Genomic DNA, 19,721 nt, shown 5'->3' on the forward strand with positions numbered 1-19,721 from the left:
GAAGGCGAGAAACTGGTGGGAGGTGTGAGGTGTTTAATTTTCACATTGGGAGTGGGGAAAGCGGGACAAACTTTTTACTGGCTGTGAGCATTGTGGGAAGGGGTTGAAGGGCAAATGTGTTGAGGTTGGTGGGAATAGTTCGAGCTTTCTTCCTTTATACCCTGTCCTGCAGTGTGGTTAACGTTAGGCAGCCTGTACACCACTCCCACAAGTTACTTCTTGCCTTTATGATTTCTCATGTTTACCCAAACTGCTTCTACATCCTGGTTTCCTGAACTTAGGTCATCCTTTTTATTGCACGAATACCATCATTAATTAACAGAGCCACCATCCACCTTTTCCTAGCTTCCTGTTATTCCTAAATGCCATGTACCCTTCAATTTTCAGGTCCCAATCTATATCGTCCTGCAACCTGGTGACCAGAGCGGTGGCAGGTGGACCTGGGAGGAATCGCATCCTGAATGGGACCTGAAACAGGAGAGAGCGGGTCTCGAGGCCCTTACTTACCTGGAGACCGGAGCGGCAGCAGGATCTCTCTGTCTCTCTGTGCCGGCACGCGCTGTTATTCAAAAGAGGAAAAAAAACCACTTACAGTGAAATCATGGGAAATCTGCAAGGTGATTGGTTGGGTAAGCAACAGCTGTTATTTTTTTAAGCTATTTAAATGCACTAAGGTGAATTTTTTTTGGAAAATAAACCCCTCAAAACCTACCGTATAAGTGATAAGGTGAGTACTACTAAAGTGTGTGTTTTTTTTTAATTAGTATAATTTATCAAGGACTTTAGATTGTAGTGGGTATTGTTTGGAGTAGAACAAGACCCCTAGCATAATTAGTATTTTATTAGGGAGTAACTAAGTAATCTAAAGATAAGTCATGGCAGATGAGCTCGCACCCTGCGCTATGTGGGAAATCAGGGATGCTTCCAGTGTCCCTGACGACCATATGTTCAGGAAGTGTATCCATCTGCAGTTACTGGTTACCTGCATTACAGAGCTGGAGCCCCGGGTGGATTCACTGTGGAGCATCCACGATGCTGAGGAAGTCATGGACAGCACATTTAGTGAGGTGGTCACACCGCAGGTAATGGCTGCACAGGTGGAAAAGGGATGGGTAGAGAATCCTGATGTGGAATCTGTATGGGTGGAGCTAAGAAACACCAAGGGACAGAAAACATTGGTGGGGGTTGTATATAGACCCCCAAACAGCAGTGGTGATGTACAGGATGGCATTAAACAGGAAATTACAGACGCATGCAATAAGGGTGCAACTGCAATTCTGGGTGACTTTAATCTACATATAGATTGGGCAAACAAATTAGCAATAATACTGTAGAGGAGGAATTCCTGGAGTGCGTACGTGATGGGTTTTTGGACCAATACGTTGAGGAACCAACTAGACAACAGGCCATCCTAGACTTGGTATTATGTAATGAGAAAGGATTAGTTAACAATCTTGTCGTGTGGGGTCCCTTGGGGAAGAGCGACTATAACATGATAGAATTCTTCATTAAGATGGAGAGTGAGAGAGTTGATTCCGAGACTAGGGTCCTGAATCTCAATAAAGGAAACTATGAAGATATGAGGCGCGAGTTGGCTGTGATAGATTGGGGAACATTACTTAAAGGGTTGACAGTGGATAGGCAATGGCTAGCATTTAAAGAGCATTTAAGAATGAATTACAGCAATTGTTCATTCCTGTCTGGCACAAAAATAAAACACGAAGGGTGGCTCAACCGTGGCTTACAAAAGAAATTAGTGATAGTATTAGATCCAAGGAGGAGAAATATAAAATGGCCAGAACAAGCAGCTAACCTGAGGATTGGGAGCAGTTTAGAATTCAGCAAAGGAGGACAAAGAGATTGATTAAGAAGGGGAAAATAGAGTATGAGAGTAAGCTTTCAGAAAACATAAAAACTGACTGTAAAAGCTTCTATAGATATGTGAAGAGAAAAAGATTAGTGAAGACAAATGTGGGTCTCTTACAGTCAGAAACAGGCGAATTTATAATGGGGAACAAAGAAATGGCAGACCAATTAAATACATACTTTGGTTCTGTCTTCACAAAGGAGGGTACAAATGACCTCCCAGAAATGCGGGGGAACATAGATCTAGTGAGAAGGAGGAACTGTATGAAATCAGTATTGGTAGGGAAATGGTGTTAAGGAAATTGACGGGATTGAAGGCTAATAAATCCCCAAGGCCTGATAATCTACATCCCAGAGAACTTAAGGAAGTGGCCATAGAAATAGTAGATACATTGCTGGTCATTTTTCAAAATTCTATAGACTCTGGAACAGTTCCAATGGATTGAAGGTGAGGAGGGATTTCTTCACCCAGAGAGCCTACCACGGAAAGCAGTTGAGGCCATTAAATATATTCAAGAAGGAGTTAAATATAGTTCTTAGGGCTAATGGGATCAAAGGATACGGGGAGAAAGCGGGATCAGGGTACTGAGTTTCGATCATCAGCCATGATCGTATTGAATGGTGGTGCAGGCTCAAAGGGCCGAATGGCCTACTCCTGCTCCTATCTGTAATGGCTATCAGATCTTACTTAATATATTTCTATTTGCACTCTCAGTTCATCTGTTTTGTTTCGAATGCTACGTGCATTCAGATACAGAGCCTTTAGTTTTGTCCTTTTATTATTTTTGTAACCTCTAGCCTTATCTGTTGATTTGCTCTTAGATCTGTACGCTCTGTCCCTTCTGTCACAGTCTGTTTATCATTTCCCATATTAATACCTTTCTCTCTACTCCTTGTTTTACCATACTTTCCCAAATTTGATCCCTTGCCCCCGCTATTCAGTTTAAATTTTTCTCTACTTCCCTAGTTATGCGGCTCGCAAAAACATCGGCCCCAGCACGGGTTCAGGTGTAGACCGTTCTACCGGTACAGCCACAATTTTCTCCAGTACAGGTGCCAGTGCCCCACGAACCGGAACCCACTTCTACCACACCAGTCTTTGAGCCACGCAATAATTTCTCTAATCTTATTTCCCCTATGCCAATTTGCATGTGGCTCAGGTAATAATCCATAGATTATTTGAGGTTCTGCTTCTTAATTGAGTGCCTAATTCCTCATACTGACGATGCAGAACCTCTTTCCTTGTCCTGCCTATGTCCTTGGTACCAGATGGACCACGATGACTGGATTCTCCCCCCTCCCACTGTAAGTTCCATTCCAGCCCTGAGCAGATGTCCCGAACCCTGGCACCAGACAGGCAACACAGCCGTCTGGACTCTCGCTCTTTGCTACAGAGAACAGTGTCAATTCCCCTAACTATACTGTCCCCTACTACCAAGGGTGACCGCGGTGACTGCAACAATTACCATGGAATCTCCCTGTTCAGCATAGTGGGGAAAGTCTTCGCTCGAGTCTCTTTAAACAGGCTCCAGAAGCTGGCTGAGCGTGTCTAACCTGAGGCACAGTGTGGTTTTCGAGCAGAGAGATCCACCATTGACATGCTGTTCTCCCTTCGCCAGCTACAGGAGAAATGCCGTGAACAACAGATGCCCCTCTACATCGCTTTCATAGATCTCACCAAAGCCTTTGACCTTGTCAGCAGACGTGGTGTCTTCAGACTAGTAGCAAAGATCGGATTTCCACCAAAGCTACTAAGTATCATCACCTCATTCCATGACAATATGAAAGGCACAATTCAGCATAGCGGCGCCTCATCAGACTCCTTTCCTATCCTGAGTGGCGTGAAACAGGGCTGTGTTCTCGCACCTACACTGTTTGGGATCTTCTTCTCCCTGCTGCTCTCACATGCGTTCAAGTCTTCAGAATAAGGAATTTTCCTCCACACAAGATCAGGTGGCAGGTTGTTCAACCTTGCCCATCTAAGAGCGAAGACCAAAGTACGGAAAGTCGTCATCTGGGAACTCCTCTTTGCTGACGATGGTGCATTAACATCTCACACTGAAGAGTGTCTGCAGAGACTCATCAACAGGATTGAGGCTGCCTGCAACGCATTTGGCCTAACCATCAGTCTCAAGAAAACGAACATCATGGGACAGGACGTCAGAAATGCTCCATCCATCAATATTGGCGACCACGCTCTGGAAGTGGTTCAAGAGTTCACCTACCTAGGCTCAACTATCACCAGTAACCTGTCTCTAGATGCAGAAATCAACAAGCGCATGGGAAAGGCTTCCACTGCTATGTCCAGACTGGCCAAGAGAGTGTGGGAAAATGGCGTACTGACATGGAACACAAAAGTCCGAGTGTATCAAGCCTGTGTCCTCAGTACCTTGCTCTATGGCAGCGAGGCCTGGACAACGAATGTCAGCCAAGAGCGACGTCTCAATTCATTCCATCTTCGCTGCCTCCAGAGAATCCTTGGCATCAGATGGCAGAACCGTATCTCCAACACAGAAGTCCTCGAGGCGACCAGCATCGCCAGCATATACACCCTACTGAGCCAGCAGCGCTTGAGATGGCTTGGCCATGTGAGCCGCATGGAAGATGGCAGGATCCCCAAGGACACATTGTACAGCGAGCTCATCACTGGTATCAGACCCACCGGCCATCCATGTTTCCGCTTAAAGACATCTGCAAACGCGACACGAAGTCCTGAGACATTGATCACAACTCGTGGGAGTCAGTTGCCAATGATCGGCAGAGCTGGCGGGCAGCCATAAAGGCGGGGCTAAAGTGTGGTGAGTCGAAGAGACTTAGCAGTTGGCAGGAAAAAAGACAGAAGCGCAAGGGGAGAGCCAACTGTGTAACAGCCCCGACAACCAATTTTATCTGCAGCACTTGTGGAAGAGTCTGTCACTCTAGAATTGGCCTTTATAGCCACTCCAGGTGCTGCTTCACAAACCATTGAACACCTCTAGGCGCTTACCCATTGTCTCTCGAGACATGGAGGCCAAAGAAGAAGAAGAAGAAGAACTACCATTACATTCCTTTTTTCTCCCTCCACTTGAATGGCTTGGAGGGGAACTTGCAGGTGGTGGTGTTTCCATGCATCTGCTGCCCTTGTCCTTCTAGTTGGTAGAGGTCGCGGGTTTGGAAGGTGCTGTCTAAGGAGCCTTGGTGTGTTGCTGCAGTGCATCTTGTAGATGATACACATTTATATCACACCTTTCACAACCTCAGGATGTCCCAGAGTTCTTCATAGCTAAAAATGAATTTTGAAGAGTAGTCAGGGTTGTTAAAATGCAGCAACCAATTTGTGCACAGCAAGGTCCCACAAACATCAAGGAGATAAATGACAAAGAATATTTGTTTTTTGTAGGAACATGGGAATGGGACATGGCCATTCAGCTCCTTGAACCTGTTCCGCCATTCAGGAGGCCCAAGCCGTATCTGTATTGTCATGAAAACCTCACCTGCCAAGAATGAGGCATATTAATTTCATCATATGCAACATTAATTTTGCTAGGCTGAAAAGAAGACTTGTTTAAAGAGATAACAGCAGTGGCTGGAAACATTTGCATTCTAAGAGACAGTTGCCTGGAGAAGACAATGGAACTGCTCCCTGATCCAATTAACCCAAATGGATTTTGATCACCAGACACTGAATGTGTAAAAAACAGCCTTCCATTCCACCACCACCCCCCCTCCACCCCCACTGAGGGTGTCTGCTAGGATGGAAATCCACAAAAACGCACTGGAGTTTGTTTTTAAAAAACTGTTCACGTGACTAACCTGCTGGCCCAGGTTAGGTTTGAATTGTGTTCCCAGAACAGTTTGAGTCAGACTGCAATTTGAAGACAACAGAGAAGGAAGATCTCTCTCTCTCTCATGCAAAAACAGGGACCCACGGAAGGAAACTAAGCCTCAAGACATAAAACCATCGAAACAAGTTTGAAAGTGCACTGGGCCCCAATGAAATGGCAAGATTGAACTGCAATCAAAGACATTACATCAAACTCAAAAGATGATAAATGAACTCCAGCTATTGCTTCAAACCTTTCCCCTTGATTCTTTCACCTTTTCGGTCTCTATCTGGGTGTGTGTTTATCGCGTGTGCATGCTAGCGTGGTTGCATCATGTATTTTAGCAGTTTTAACCGAATTAGAGTTTTAAGGTTAATAAACTTACACCTTTCTTGTTTAAATCTAGGAAAACCTGTCTGGTTGATTTCTTTGCCATTACAATTGGAGAGCAAAGAACAAGGATTCACTGAGGGGAAGCTAGAAACACGTTGTTTTAAAAATTAAACTCTGTTACGGCCAAACCAGGAAAAGACTGAGAGGGAACCCTTCGACCCCTTTCTCACCTGGTCGTAACAGTATCTTAACTCCATTTACCCACCCTGGCTCCATATCCTTTAATACCCTTAGCTAGCAACAATCTATCGATGCAGATAGTGCTGGAAATACTCAGCAGGTCTGGCAGCATCTGTGGAGCCAGAAACAGAGTTGACATTTCGAGTGGATATGACTCTTCTGCAGAACTGGGGAAACTACCAACTCTGTTTTAAAATAGAGCCATGGGATATTTTATGTCCACATGAGAGGGTAGATGGGGCCTTGTTTTCCTGTCTCAGCTGAAAGACAGCACCTCCGACTGTGCAGGACTCCCTCAGTACTGCACTGGAGTGTCAGCCTGGATTATGTGCTCAAGTCTCTGGAGTTTAACAAAACAACTTATATATTTTAATAATGGAGCAAAAGTTTAAAGTTCAGATGAATCACTTTCAGGTTGTGTGAATATCTGAAAGCCAAATTTTGGCATCCGATATTGATTTAATCGGAGCTGTCACTAGCAGTGAAGTGTGAGGACTCACATCCATGGCATGATGACTAAGGTTTATGAAAACTTGCTCTGCTAAACATTCGACCAGGAAATTTGTAGATAGTCATTCATTTCCTTTCTTAAATTGATGATTGAGGTGGGGTGGGGTGGATGTGTGTGGAGTGCAGAACTGAGGAGGAGATTTTGCTCTGAAATCTGATAGATGTTTTAGGAAAATGCATTTCAGGCATAATCCAGTTATTGTAAAATTTTCTTACTGACCTTGCTTTTTGTTCAGGCTCTGGATTGTGCTACTGTTTCTAACCTCGGCAAACTTTCAACAAACTCTGCTTGTTCAGCATTCCTGCTGCAAACTCAATCAACAGAATAAATTGCATCCTTTGACACAAGTGCCACAGCAGGGCACTCGGGGAAATGGGAATTTCAGTGTGTTAGGCTGAGACAACCAGTTCAGGACGGAAGGAGTCTCCCAGCTGGAATTCTGAACATAACGTATGGAACTGGCAAAATAAACACTGCAAATAATAAGAAGGAAACGAATAACTGTGAATTATTGAGAACTGTGACTGCAGGCTTCAAGCTGACATATTCAGACTGGAGATTGATGATCTGAACCTGTTACTGTTCCTCCGTGATTCACTAATTTCACTCTGACAAGCCAGTGCATGTATGCTTTTAATTAACAACCTTTTCAAGTGTTTATAATGTGATACTGATCTCACCAATAGGCCACCCACCAACAAGTTCAAACACACATTGTACAATTAATTTATTCCCATCCTCCAGCAATTTTGCTCCTCGGACGAGCGTGGGAACATTGGATCAGGGGTGAGCCATTCAGCCCCTCGAACCTGTAGCCCCTCGAACCTGTTCCGCCATTCAGTTAGATCCTGGCTGATCTGTACCCCAACTCCATTCATCTGTTAGTTCTCCATATCCAGTTCCTTTCGAGTGGCTGCACATAGCCACTGGCTCCGGTGACAGCTCCATACACAAACACAGCAGCTAGAGACAAGTTAAAGTGAATGTTCCCTATAGGTTCCTTATTACAATTAAAACAATGACATACACTTCAAAAACTTTGTTGGAGCTATGTCAGTGATAATCATCATTTCAATCAGAGGGAGCACAGTCTTCGGAACAATGACATACAGTGAAGTATGTGAATTAGAGCAAGGGTGCAAGACCCACCACTATACAGAAACCTATGAGCCACAAATAGGAACAGGAGGAGGCCATTCAGCCCCTCCAACCTGTTCTGCCACTCAATGAGATTGTGGCTGATCTGTGACCTAACTGTATGTAACTACCTTGGCCCCATATCCCTTAATACCTTTGGTTAACAAAAATCTATGAATCTCAGATTTAAGATGAACAGCTAACCTAGCATCTATTGCCATTTGCGGAAGACAGTTCCAAACTTCTGCTGCCCTTTGGTCTGAATTTTATGGAGCCCTCAGGAGTGAGTGGGATAGGAGATTGTGGGGGGGGGGGGGGTGGATTAAAAAGGGAGGCGACCTGCTTGCCCAGTACTCTGATGTGGTGACATCATTTCCACATCTTACCAGTGGCAGGAAAGATCCAAGGTGGCGTTGCTGCTACGACATGGCGGAACAGTTTTTTAATTCTTTCATGGGATGTGGGTGTAGCTGGCAAGGCCAGCATTTGTTGCCCATCCCTAATTGTCCTTCAGGAGGTGGTGGTGAGCTGCCTTCTTGAACTGCTGCAGTCCATCTGGTGTGGGTACACCTACAGTGCTGTTAGGGAGGGACTTCCAGCATTCTCACCTCTGGAAGTCAGCCATATTGAGTTTATCGGTTGCCCTGAAGGAGAATGGAAGCCATGGCCAGCCTGCAGCTGAAGGCCTTGAAGATATTGTGGAGATTAAGCACAGCCAGGCTGACTGCTTTTATGAGCACATTCATTCTGCCGGCAAGTACAATCCTGACCTGCCTGTGGAGCACATGGTTACTTATCCCTGCATTCTCCTCCTACCTTTCCCTCTTTGACCTTCCACACTGATCCAACCAGGTTCTTTGTAAATATCAATGGGCAGTATCTCACTTTCCTCTGGTGCACTCTGCAGCCTTTTGGTCCAAACTCCGACTTCACCAACGTCCACCTTCAACTTCCCATCTATTCTGGAGCTGTTTGACTTTTCTCATCCTGAGAACCCATAAAAAAACAAAAGTAAAGAACTGACTTTAAAACTGAGAATGTAAAAGTGCGATGGTTCTTCAGCACAATTCCAAATATAGAAAAGCACTCTTTCTAAAATACATCTGCAGCACCAGTGAGAACGTGTTTTTCTGATGTCTCAATAATCACTGAAATGTACTCACATTAGTGTACAGCATTATGATAGATTTAGATAAGGTAGACAAAGGAAAGATGTTCCCATTAGCTGATGGTACAACGTCTAGGGGATTTAAGGTTTTCAGCAAAAGATACAGGGGGGATGTGAGGAAGATCTTTTTAATGCAGAGGGTGGTAATGAGCTGGAAGGAACTCGCTGCCCACAAGGATGGTGGACACAGAGGTGATCAATGATTTCAAGGAAATTGGATGGGCACTTGAGGAACAGGGTTACAGGGATGAAGCGGGGCTAATGGACTGACTGGATTGCTCGACAGAGAGCCAGCATGGACTTGATGGGCTGAATGGCCACCTTTTGTGCCGTAAATGACTTGATGACTTTATGGAGTTGGATGAGATGATGGGGGTGGCGAGGAGCCAGAGAGAGAGAGAGAGAGAGAGAGATGGAGCAGGACACAGACAGAGAAAGGGGTAAGAAGAAGATTAAACACTTATTACATCCAGGATTGTTTTTAGTTTTGTTTTCATTGCAGAGGAGATGGGGAGTAATTGGGATCCAATTGAATAAGGTTCAGCGAGTACTGGAACTCAACCAGACTGGGAAATTAATCATCCCTAAATGTAAGTCCTTTCATTCAGAGAATACTGTTGACGGGCCAAAAATCATCTCTGTAAGAATCAAAAATTGAAAATTTGCCACTTCTCAATCCAGACACTGTGGGAATTGAAAGAGGCAAGTGGAAGACATCAGCAGTGCACTGAGGGTAATGGAACTTTGCAATGTGCAGTGCTGGGACTACATCTGAACTACTCTAGCACCTGCAACAGTGTAACATGAGTGAGTGGGTTCACACTGTCACCTAAGCATCCCCGAGAGCAAGGACCAATTTTCAATATACAGGCTACATATCAATAATATCCAGTATATGAGATTCCTTTCTGTTTTCTAACTTTACAGACATTTCTTGTTGAAGTTTTATTGACTCTTCCACCTCCATTTTCTGCTTGCATCTAAAACTTTGCTGGTCCATCTCTTAACTTGTACCAAGTCTGGTTCATCCATTACCCCTGTGCTCACTCACCTACATTGGCTCCTGATCAAGCGAGGGCTCAATTAGAAATTCTCATCCATGTGTTCAAATCCCTTGGTAGCCTCAACTCTCCCTATCTCTGTAACCTCCTTCAGTCCTACATCCCTCCCTATCTCTGTAATCTCCTCCAGTCCTACAACCCTCCCTATCTCTGTAACCTCCTCCAGTCCTACAACCCTCCCTATCTCTGGAACCTCCTCCAGCCCTACAACCCTCCCTATCTCTGTAACCACCTCTAGCCCTACAAACCTCCCTATCTCTGTAACCTCCTCCAGCCCGACAACCCTCCCTATCTCTGTAACCTCCTCCAGCCCTACAAACCTCCTTATCTCTGTAACCACCTCTAGCCCTACAAACCTCCCTATCTCTGTAACCTCCTCCAGCCCTACAACCCTCCCTATCTCTGTAACCACCTCTAGCCCTACAAACCTCCCTATCTCTGTAACCTCCTCCAGCCCTACAACCCTCCCTATCTCTGTAACCTCCTCCAGCCCTACAAACCTCCTTATCTCTGTAACCACCTCTAGCCCTACAAACCTCCCTATCTCTGTAACCACCTCTAGCCCTACAAACCTCCTCATCTCTGTAACCACCTCTAGCCCTACAAACCTCCCTATCTCTGGAACCTCCTCCAGCCCTACAAACCTCCTCATCTCTGTAACCTCCACCAGTCCTACAACCCTCCCTATCTCTGTAACCTCCTCCAGCCCTACAAACCTCCTTATCTCTGTAACCACCTCTAGCCCTACAACCCTCCCTATCTCTGTAACCTCCTCCAGTCCTACAACCCTCCCTATCTTTGTAACCTTCTCCAACCCCTCAACCCTCCCTATCTTTGTAACCTTCTCCAACCCCTCAACCCTCCCTATCTCTGTAACCTCCTCCAACCCCTCAACCCTCCCTATCTCTGTAACCTCCTCCAACCCCTCAACCCTCCCTATCTCTGTAACCTCCTCCAGTCCTACAACCCTCCCTATCTCTGTAATCTCCTCCAGCCCTACAACCCTCCCTATCTCTAACCTCCTCCAGCCCTACAAACCTCCTTATCTCCATAACCACCTCCAGCCCTACAAACCTCCCTATCTCTGTAACCTCCTCCAGTCCTACAACCCTCCCTATCTCTGTAACCTCCTCCAGTCCTACAACCCTCCCATCTCTAACCTCCTCCAGCCCTACAAACCTCCTTATCTCTGTAACCACCTCTAGCCCGACAAACCTCCCTATCTCTGTAACCTCCTCCAGTCCTACAACCCTCCCTATCTCTGTAACCTCCTCCAGTCCTACAACCCTCCCTATCTCTGTAACCTCCTCCAGCCCTACAACCCTCCCTATCTCTAACCTCCTCCAGCCCTACAAACCTCCTTATCTCTGTAACCACCTCTAGCCCTACAAACCTCCCTATCTCTGTAACCTCCTCCAGCCCTACAACCCTCCCTATCTCTGTAACCACCTCTAGCCCTACAAACCTCCCTATCTCTGTAACCTCCTCCAGCCCTACAACCCTCCCAATCTCTGTAACCTCCTCCAGCCCTACCAACCTCCTTATCTCTGTAACCACCTCTAGCCCTACAAACCTCCCTATCTCTGTAACCTCCTCCAGCCCTACAAACCTCCTTATATCTGTAACCACCTCTAGACCTACAAACCTCCCTATCTCTGGAACCACCTCTAGCCCTACAAACCTCCCTATCTCTGGAACCTCCTCCAGCCCTACAAACCTCCTTATCTCTGTAACCTCCTCCAGCCGTACAAACCCCCCTATCTCTGTAACCACCTGCAGTCCTACAAACCTCCTTATCTCTGTAACCTCCTGAGCCCTCCAAACCTCCTTATCTCTGTAACCACCTCTAGCCCTACAACCCTCCCTATCTCTGTAACCTCCTCCAGTCCTACAACCCTCCCTATCTTTGTAACCTTCTCCAACCCCTCAACCCTCCCTATCTTTGTAACCTTCTCCAACCCCTCAACCCTCCCTATCTTTGTAACCTTCTCCAACCCCTCAACCCTCCCTATCTCTGTAACCTCCTCCAACCCCTCAACCCTCCCCATCTCTGTAACCTCCTCCAACCCCTCAACCCTCCCTATCTCTGTAACCTCCTCCAGTCCTACAACCCTCCCTATCTCTGTAACCTCCTCCAGCCCGACAACCCTCCCTATCTCTAACCTCCTCCAGCCCTACAAACCTCCTTATCTCTATAACCACCTCCAGCCCTACAAACCTCCCTATCTCTGTAACCTCCTCCAGTCCTACAACCCTCCCTATCTCTGTAACCTCCTCCAGTCCTACAACCCTCCCTATCTCTGTAACCTCCTCCAGCCCTACAACCCTCCCTATCTCTAACCTCCTCCAGCCCTACAAACCTCCTTATCTCTGTAACCACCTCTAGCCCTACAAACCTCCCTATCTCTGTAACCTCCTCCAGCCCTACAACCCTCCCTATCTCTGTAACCACCTCTAGCCCTACAACCCTCCCTATCTCTGTAACCACCTCTAGCCCTACAACCCTCCCTATCTCTGGAACCTCCTCCAGCCCTACAAACCTCCTTATCTCTGTAACCTCCGCCAGCCCTACAAACCTCCCTATCTCTGTAACCTCCTCCAGCCCTACAACCCTCCCTATCTGTGTAACCACCTCTAGCCCTACAAACCTCCCTATCTCTGTAACCTCCTCCAGCCCTACAAACCTCCTTATCTCTGTAACCACCTCTAGCCCTACAAACCTCCCTATCTCTGTAACCTCCTCCAGCCCTACAAACCTCCTTATCTCTGTAACCACCTCTAGCCCTACAACCCTCCCTATCTCTGTAACCTCCTCCAGCCCTACAACCCTCCTTATCTCTGTAACCTCCGCCAGCCCTACAAACCTCCCTATCTCTGTAACCACCTGCAGTCCTACAAACCTCCTTATCTCTGTAACCTCCTCCAGCCCTACAACCCTCCTTATCTCTGTAACCTCCGCCAGCCCTACAAACCTCCCTATCTCTGTAACCACCTGCAGTCCTACAAACCTCCTTATCTCTGTAACCTCCGCCAGCCCTACAAACCTCCCTATCTCTGTAACCACCTGCAGTCCTACAAACCTCCCTATCTCTGGAACCTCCTCCAGCCCTACAAACCTCCTTATCTCTGTAACCTCCGTCAGCCCTACAAACCTCCCTATCTCTGTAACCACCTGCAGTCCTACAAACCTCCTTATCTCTGTAACCTCCTCCAGTCCTACAACCCTCCCTATCTCTGTAACCTCCTCCAGCCCTACAAACCTCCTTATCTCTGTAACCACCTCTAGCCCTACAACCCTCCTTATCTCTGTAACCACCTCTAGCCCTACAAACCTCCCTATCTCTGTAACCTCCTCCAGCCCTACAAACCTCCTTATCTCTGTAACCACCTCTAGCCCTACAAACCTCCCTATCTCTGGAACCTCCTCCAGCCCTACAAACCTCCTTATCTCTGTAACCTCCTCCAGCCCTCCAAACCTCCCTATCTCTGTAACCACCTGCAGTCCTACAAACCTCCTTATCTCTGTAACCTCCACCAGTCCTACAACCCTCCCTGTCTCTGTAACCTCCTCCAGCCCTACAAACCTCCTTATCTCTGTAACCACCTCCAGCCCTACAACCCTCCCTATCTCTAACCTCCTCCAGTCCTACAACCCTCCCTATCTCTGTAACCTTCTCCAACCCCTCAACCCTCCCTATCTTTGTAACCTTCTCCAACCCCTCAACCCTCCCTATCTTTGTAACCTTCTCCAACCCCTCAACCCTCCCTATCTCTGTAACCTCCTCCAACCCCTCAACCCTCCCCACCTCTGTGACCTCCACCAACCCCTCAACCCTCCCTATCTCTGTAACCTCCTCCAGTCCTACAACCCTCCCTATCTCAGTAACCTCCTCCAGCCCTACAACCCTCCCTATCTCTAACCTCCTCCAGCCCTACAAACCTCCTTATCTCTATAACCACCTCTAGCCCTACAAACCTCCCTATCTCTGTAACCTCCTCCAGTCCTACAACCCTCCCTATCTCTAACCTCCTCCAGTCCTACAACCCTCCCTATCTCTGTAACCTCCTCCAGCCCTACAAACCTCCTTATCTCTGTAACCACCTCTAGCCCTACAAACCTCCCTATCTCTGTAACCTCCTCCAGCCCTACAACCCTCCCTATCTCTGTAACCACCTCTCGCCCTACAAACCTCCCTATCTCTGTAACCTCCTCCAGCCCTACAACCCTCCCTATCTCTGTAACCTCCTCCAGCCCTACCAACCTCCTTATCTCTGTAACCACCTCTAGCCCTACAAACCTCCCTATCTCTGTAACCTCCTCCAGCCCTACAAACCTCCTTATCTCTGTAACCACCTCTAGCCCTACAAACCTCCCCATCTCTGGAACCTCCTCCAGCCCTACAAACCTCCTTATTTCTGTAACCTCCGCCAGCCCTACAAACCTCCCTATCTCTGTAACCTCCTCCAGCCCTACAACCCTCCCTATCTCTGTAACCACCTCTAGCCTTACAAACCTCCCTATCTCTGTAACCTCCTCCAGCCCTACAACCCTCCCTATCTCTGTAACCTCCTCCAGCCCTACAAACCTCCTTATCTCTGTAACCACCTCTAGCCCTACAAACCTCCCTATCTCTGTAACCTCCTCCAGCCCTACAAACCTCCTTATCTCTGTAACCACCTCTAGCCCTACAAACCTCCCTATCTCTGGAACCTCCTCCAGCCCTACAAACCTCCTTATCTCTGTAACCTCCGCCAGCCCTACAAACCTCCCTATCTCTGTAACAACCTGCAGTCCTACAAACCTCCTTATCTCTGTAACCTCCTCCAGTCCTACAACCCTCCCTATCTCTGTAACCTCCTCCAGCCCTACAAACCTCCTTATCTCTGTAACCACCTCTAGCCCTACAACCCTCCCTATCTCTGTAACCTCCTCCAGCCCTACAACCCTCCCTATCTCTAACCTCCTCCAGCCCTACAAACCTCCTTATCTCTATAACCACCTCTAGCCCTACAAACCTCCCTATCTCTGTAACCTCCTCCAGTCCTACAACCCTCCCTATCTCTAACCTCCTCCAGTCCTACAACCCTCCCTATCTCTGTAACCTCCTCCAGCCCTACAACCCTCCTTATCTCTGTAACCACCTCTAGCCCTACAAACCTCCCTATCTCTGTAACCTCCTCCAGCCCTACAACCCTCCCTATCTCTGTAACCACCTCTCGCCCTACAAACCTCCCTATCTCTGTAACCTCCTCCAGCCCTACAACCCTCCCTATCTCTGTAACCTCCTCCAGCCCTACAAACCTCCTTATCTCTGTAACCACCTCTAGCCCTACAAACCTCCCTATCTCTGTAACCTCCTCCAGCCCTACAAACCTCCTTATCTCTGTAACCACCTCTAGCCCTACAAACCTCCCTATCTCTGGAACCTCCTCCAGCCCTACAAACCTCCTTATTTCTGTAACCTCCGCCAGCCCTACAAACCTCCCTATCTCTGTAACCTCCTCCAGCCCTACAACCCTCCCTATCTCTGTAACCACCTCTAGCCCTACAAACCTCCCTATCTCTGTAACCTCCTCCAGCCCTACAACCCTCCCTATCTCTGTAACCTCCTCCAGCCCTACAAACCTCCTTATCTCTGTAACCACCTCTAGCCCTACAAACCTCCCTATCTCTGTAACCTCCTCCAGCCCTACAAACCTCCTTATCTCTGTAACCACCTCTAGCCCTACAAACCTCCCTATCTCTGGAACCTCCTCCAGCCCTACAAACCTCCTTATCTCTGTAACCTCCGCCAGCCCTACAAACCTCCCTATCTCTGTAACCACCTGCAGTCCTACAAACCTCCTTATCTCTGTAACCTCCTCCAGTCCGACAACCCTCCCTATCTCTGTAACCTCCTCCAGCCCTACAAACCTCCTTATCTCTGTAACCACCTCTAGCCCTACAACCCTCCCTATCTCTGTAACCTCCTCCAGCCCTACAACCCTCCGTATCTCTGTAACCTCCTCCAGTCCTACAACCCTCCCTATCTTTGTAACCTTCTCCAACCCCTCAACCCTCCCTATCTTTGTAACCTTCTCCAACCCCTCAACCCTCCCTATCTTTGTAACCTTCTCCAACCCCTCAACCCTCCCTATGTCTGTAACCTCCTCCAACCCCTCAACCCTCCCTATCTCTGTAACCTCCTCCAACCCCTCAACCCTCCCGATCTCTGTAACCTCCTCCAACCCCTCAACCCTCCCTATCTTTGTAACCTTCTCCAACCCCTCAACCCTCCCTATCTCTGTAACCTCCTCCAACCCCTCAACCCTCCCTATCTTTGTAACCTTCTCCAACCCCTCAACCCTCCCTATCTCTGTAACCTTCTCCAACCCCTCAACCCTCCCTATCTTTGTAACCTTCTCCAACCCCTCAACCCTCCCTATCTCTGTAACCTCCTCCAACCCCTCAACCCTCCCTATCTCTGTAACCTCCTCCAACCCCTCAACCCTCCCTATCTCTGTAACCTCCTCCAACCCCTGAACCCTCCCTATCTATGTAACCTTCTCCAACCCCTCAACCCTCCCTATCTCTGTAACCTTCTCCAACCCCTCAACCCTCCCTATCTCTGTAACCTCCTCCAACCCCTCAACCCTCCCTGTCTCTGTAGCCTCCTCCAACCCCTCAACCCTCCCTATCTCTGTAACCTCCTCCAACCCCTCAACCCTCCCTATCTCTGTAACCTCCTCCAACCCCTCAACCCTCCCTATCTCTGTAACCTCCTCCAACCCCTCAACCCTCCCTATCTCTGTAACCTCCTCCAACCCCTCAACCCTCCCTATCTCTGTAACCTCCTCCAACCCTACAAACTTCTTTCCACCTTAAAGGTTTTTCTTAAAACTTAACTCTTTGACCAAGCTTTTGGTCACCTGTCCGAATTAGCTCTGATAGCGTTCCTGTGAAGCACCTTGGGATATTCTAGTCTAGTAAAGGTGCTATGAAAATGCAAGTTGATGTTGCTTTATCCAGTGCTATAGTAGCACCAGGTGATAGAGGTATGACATTCTTGTCGACTGTCTATTGATCAAATGATGTGCACTGACTCCTGATGCATTCCCATTATCTGAAGCTCTGAGTCTGAAACATGAAAGGCCTTAAAACTATCCCATAGAAAGAACACAGGAATTCTTCAGGAGCACAAAATACCAGAGCCAGACTGTCTACAGTTGCTTAATTGATTCAGCATAAACTCAGCCAGTATTTACTTAACAGCAGTTGGCCTTTGTAGCCTTAATGATGTATAAAATCGTCTTGGACTGTTGCACAAAACGGGCAACAGCGAATCAGAAGCCTACTCCCTGGATACTGGCCCACCCCTAGTGGGCACAGTTCCTCCCTATTGACCCTATCAAAACCCATTATAATTTGGAACACCTCAATTAGAATCTTAGTCTGAAAGAGGCTATTCAGCCCATTGTGCCTGTGCCAGCTCTTTGGTCGAGCAATCTAATTAAGTTGCTCTTTCTCCAATAGCCCTGTAGATGTTTTCCCTTCAACTATTTATCCACTGAATCCTCTGATTATTGGACCTCCCATCATTAGAAACAGTTTTTCCTTATTTACTCTGTCATGTTTTTGAATACCTCTAATAAATCGTTTAACCTTCTTAGCTCAAAGGAGACCAACCCCAGCTTCTCCAGTCTCTCCACATAACTGAAGTCCCTCATCCCTGGAACCATTCTTGTAAATCTTTTTTGTACCCTCTCGAATGCCTTCACATCCTTCCTAAAGTGTGGTGCCCAGAAAGGACACAATACTCCAGTTGAGGCCTAACCAGTGTTTTATAAAGGTTCATCATAATCTCTTTGCTTTTGTACTCTATGCCTCTATTTATAAAGCCCAGGATCCCATATGCCTTATTAATCACTTTCTCGACATGCCCTGCAACCTTCAATGATTTGTGTACATATTCACCCAGGTCCCTCTGTTCCTGCACCCGTTTTAAAATTGCACCATTTAGTTTATATTGCCTCTTCTCATTCTTCCTGTCTAATTGAATCACTTCACACTTTTCCACGTTGAATTTCATAAGTCATTTGTCTGGCTATTTCACCAATCTATATCCTCCTGAAATCTGTTATTATCCTCCTCATTGTTCACTACAAGTTTTAAAATTATGTCCTGTGTACCCAATTCATTTATTACTACACCTTAACACAGTGGCGCAGTTAGCACAGTGGCGCAGTGGTTAGCACTGCATTCTTCTTTCTTCTTTGACAGGCTGTTGTTGGATGTGATTGATGGCAGTATCATGCACTGTGCACTTGGTGCTGAAGAGAGTTTCAAAGTGCTCCGACCAGCGATCCAGGTCTCACTCCTTGTTAGTGTGTAGGGTCTTGCCATTGGTGCTCTCAGGGGGTTTTGGGTTTGATGTGCTGGTCCATAGACAGATTTTAGTGCTTCATAGAAACTTCTTATGTCGCCAGTATCAGTGTACAGTTGAGTTTTTCCGCAAGTGCAATCCACCAGTCATTTTGGATGTTCCCCAGTTATCCTTAGGATATACACAGTGGCAAGAAACTTATACGTAATGAAGGGATGAGAAAGAGGGCAGTCACTGGAGAGCATTCACTGATAGCCAATGTGAAGCTGGTATCAATAAAAGGCTAACTTTGTACTGGACACATGTAGTCATTGGACTATAAGTCAGGACAAGTTTATTTATAGATTTTTGATGAGGCCACATTTGAAATATTAGCTCCAAGGTTAATGTCTGTTATACTTTCTACACGAGTGTTCCTTTAGATTCCATTAAGACTACACTACATTTCAAATGTACATTATTGGTTGTAAAGAGTTTTGGGAAATCCTGAGGTTGCTTTATAAATCAAGTGATTTTACTTCCTTCCCTTGCTGGGATCTACTTCCAAAGGGGCACCAGCACCAATTGGACATACGTGCTGCCCCTTGCCATGACAGTGCAGGCACAATGTCAGGTTCCACATGAACACTGGCGACACCCAGCTCTACCTCATCACCACCTCTCTCTCGACCTCTCCACTGCCTCTGTGTTGTCAGGCTGCTTGCCCGATATACAGTCCCAGATGAGCCGCAGTTTCCTGCAATTAAACATTGGGAGAATCGACACCATTGTCTTTGGCGACCGCCACAAACTCATTTCTCTAGCCACCGATCCCATCCTCCTCCCCGCCCACTGTTACTGAGCTGTTCACATCCCTGCCATCCTATCTGAACCCTCAGCTCAGGATCAAATAGGTCAGATCACAAAGACCGCCTACATCCACCTCTGGAATATCGCCCATCTCCATCCCTGCCTCAGCTAATCTGCTGCTGAAACCTTCATCCATGCCTCTGTTGTCTCCAGCCCTGATTATTCCTATGCATTCCTGGTTGACCTCCTATCTTCCATTCTCCTTAAACTTAAGCTCATACAAAACTCTGCTGACCATAGCCTAACCTGCACCAAGTCCTGTTCAACCATCAGCGTCTGTTTCTCTGGTCCATTAACCACATAATTTTGGAATTCCCATCTTCTGTTCAAATACCTCGACAGTGAAGGTTGGAAAACCATTTGGATTCATGGGGTCATTGTAACCAAGGC

At 47.0% G+C, this 19,721-nt stretch overlaps 1 protein-coding gene across 1 annotated transcript in view; it reads left to right on the forward strand.

Annotated features, from left to right (window-relative positions):
- The first annotated feature begins 401 nt into the window (after positions 1 to 401).
- The window catches only part of lrrc24 (leucine rich repeat containing 24), an 86,392-nt gene continuing 67,072 nt past the window's right edge, over positions 402 to 19,721 (forward strand). Inside the window, exon 1 of the mRNA XM_068052242.1 lies at positions 402 to 629. Within this exon, the coding sequence (XP_067908343.1) occupies positions 462 to 629 (168 nt within the window). The 5' untranslated portion in view covers positions 402 to 461. The remainder of the gene's footprint in view (positions 630 to 19,721) is intronic.

This window comes from Heterodontus francisci, chromosome 2 (assembly GCF_036365525.1).
Source record: "Heterodontus francisci isolate sHetFra1 chromosome 2, sHetFra1.hap1, whole genome shotgun sequence".
NCBI lineage: Eukaryota > Metazoa > Chordata > Chondrichthyes > Heterodontiformes > Heterodontidae > Heterodontus > Heterodontus francisci.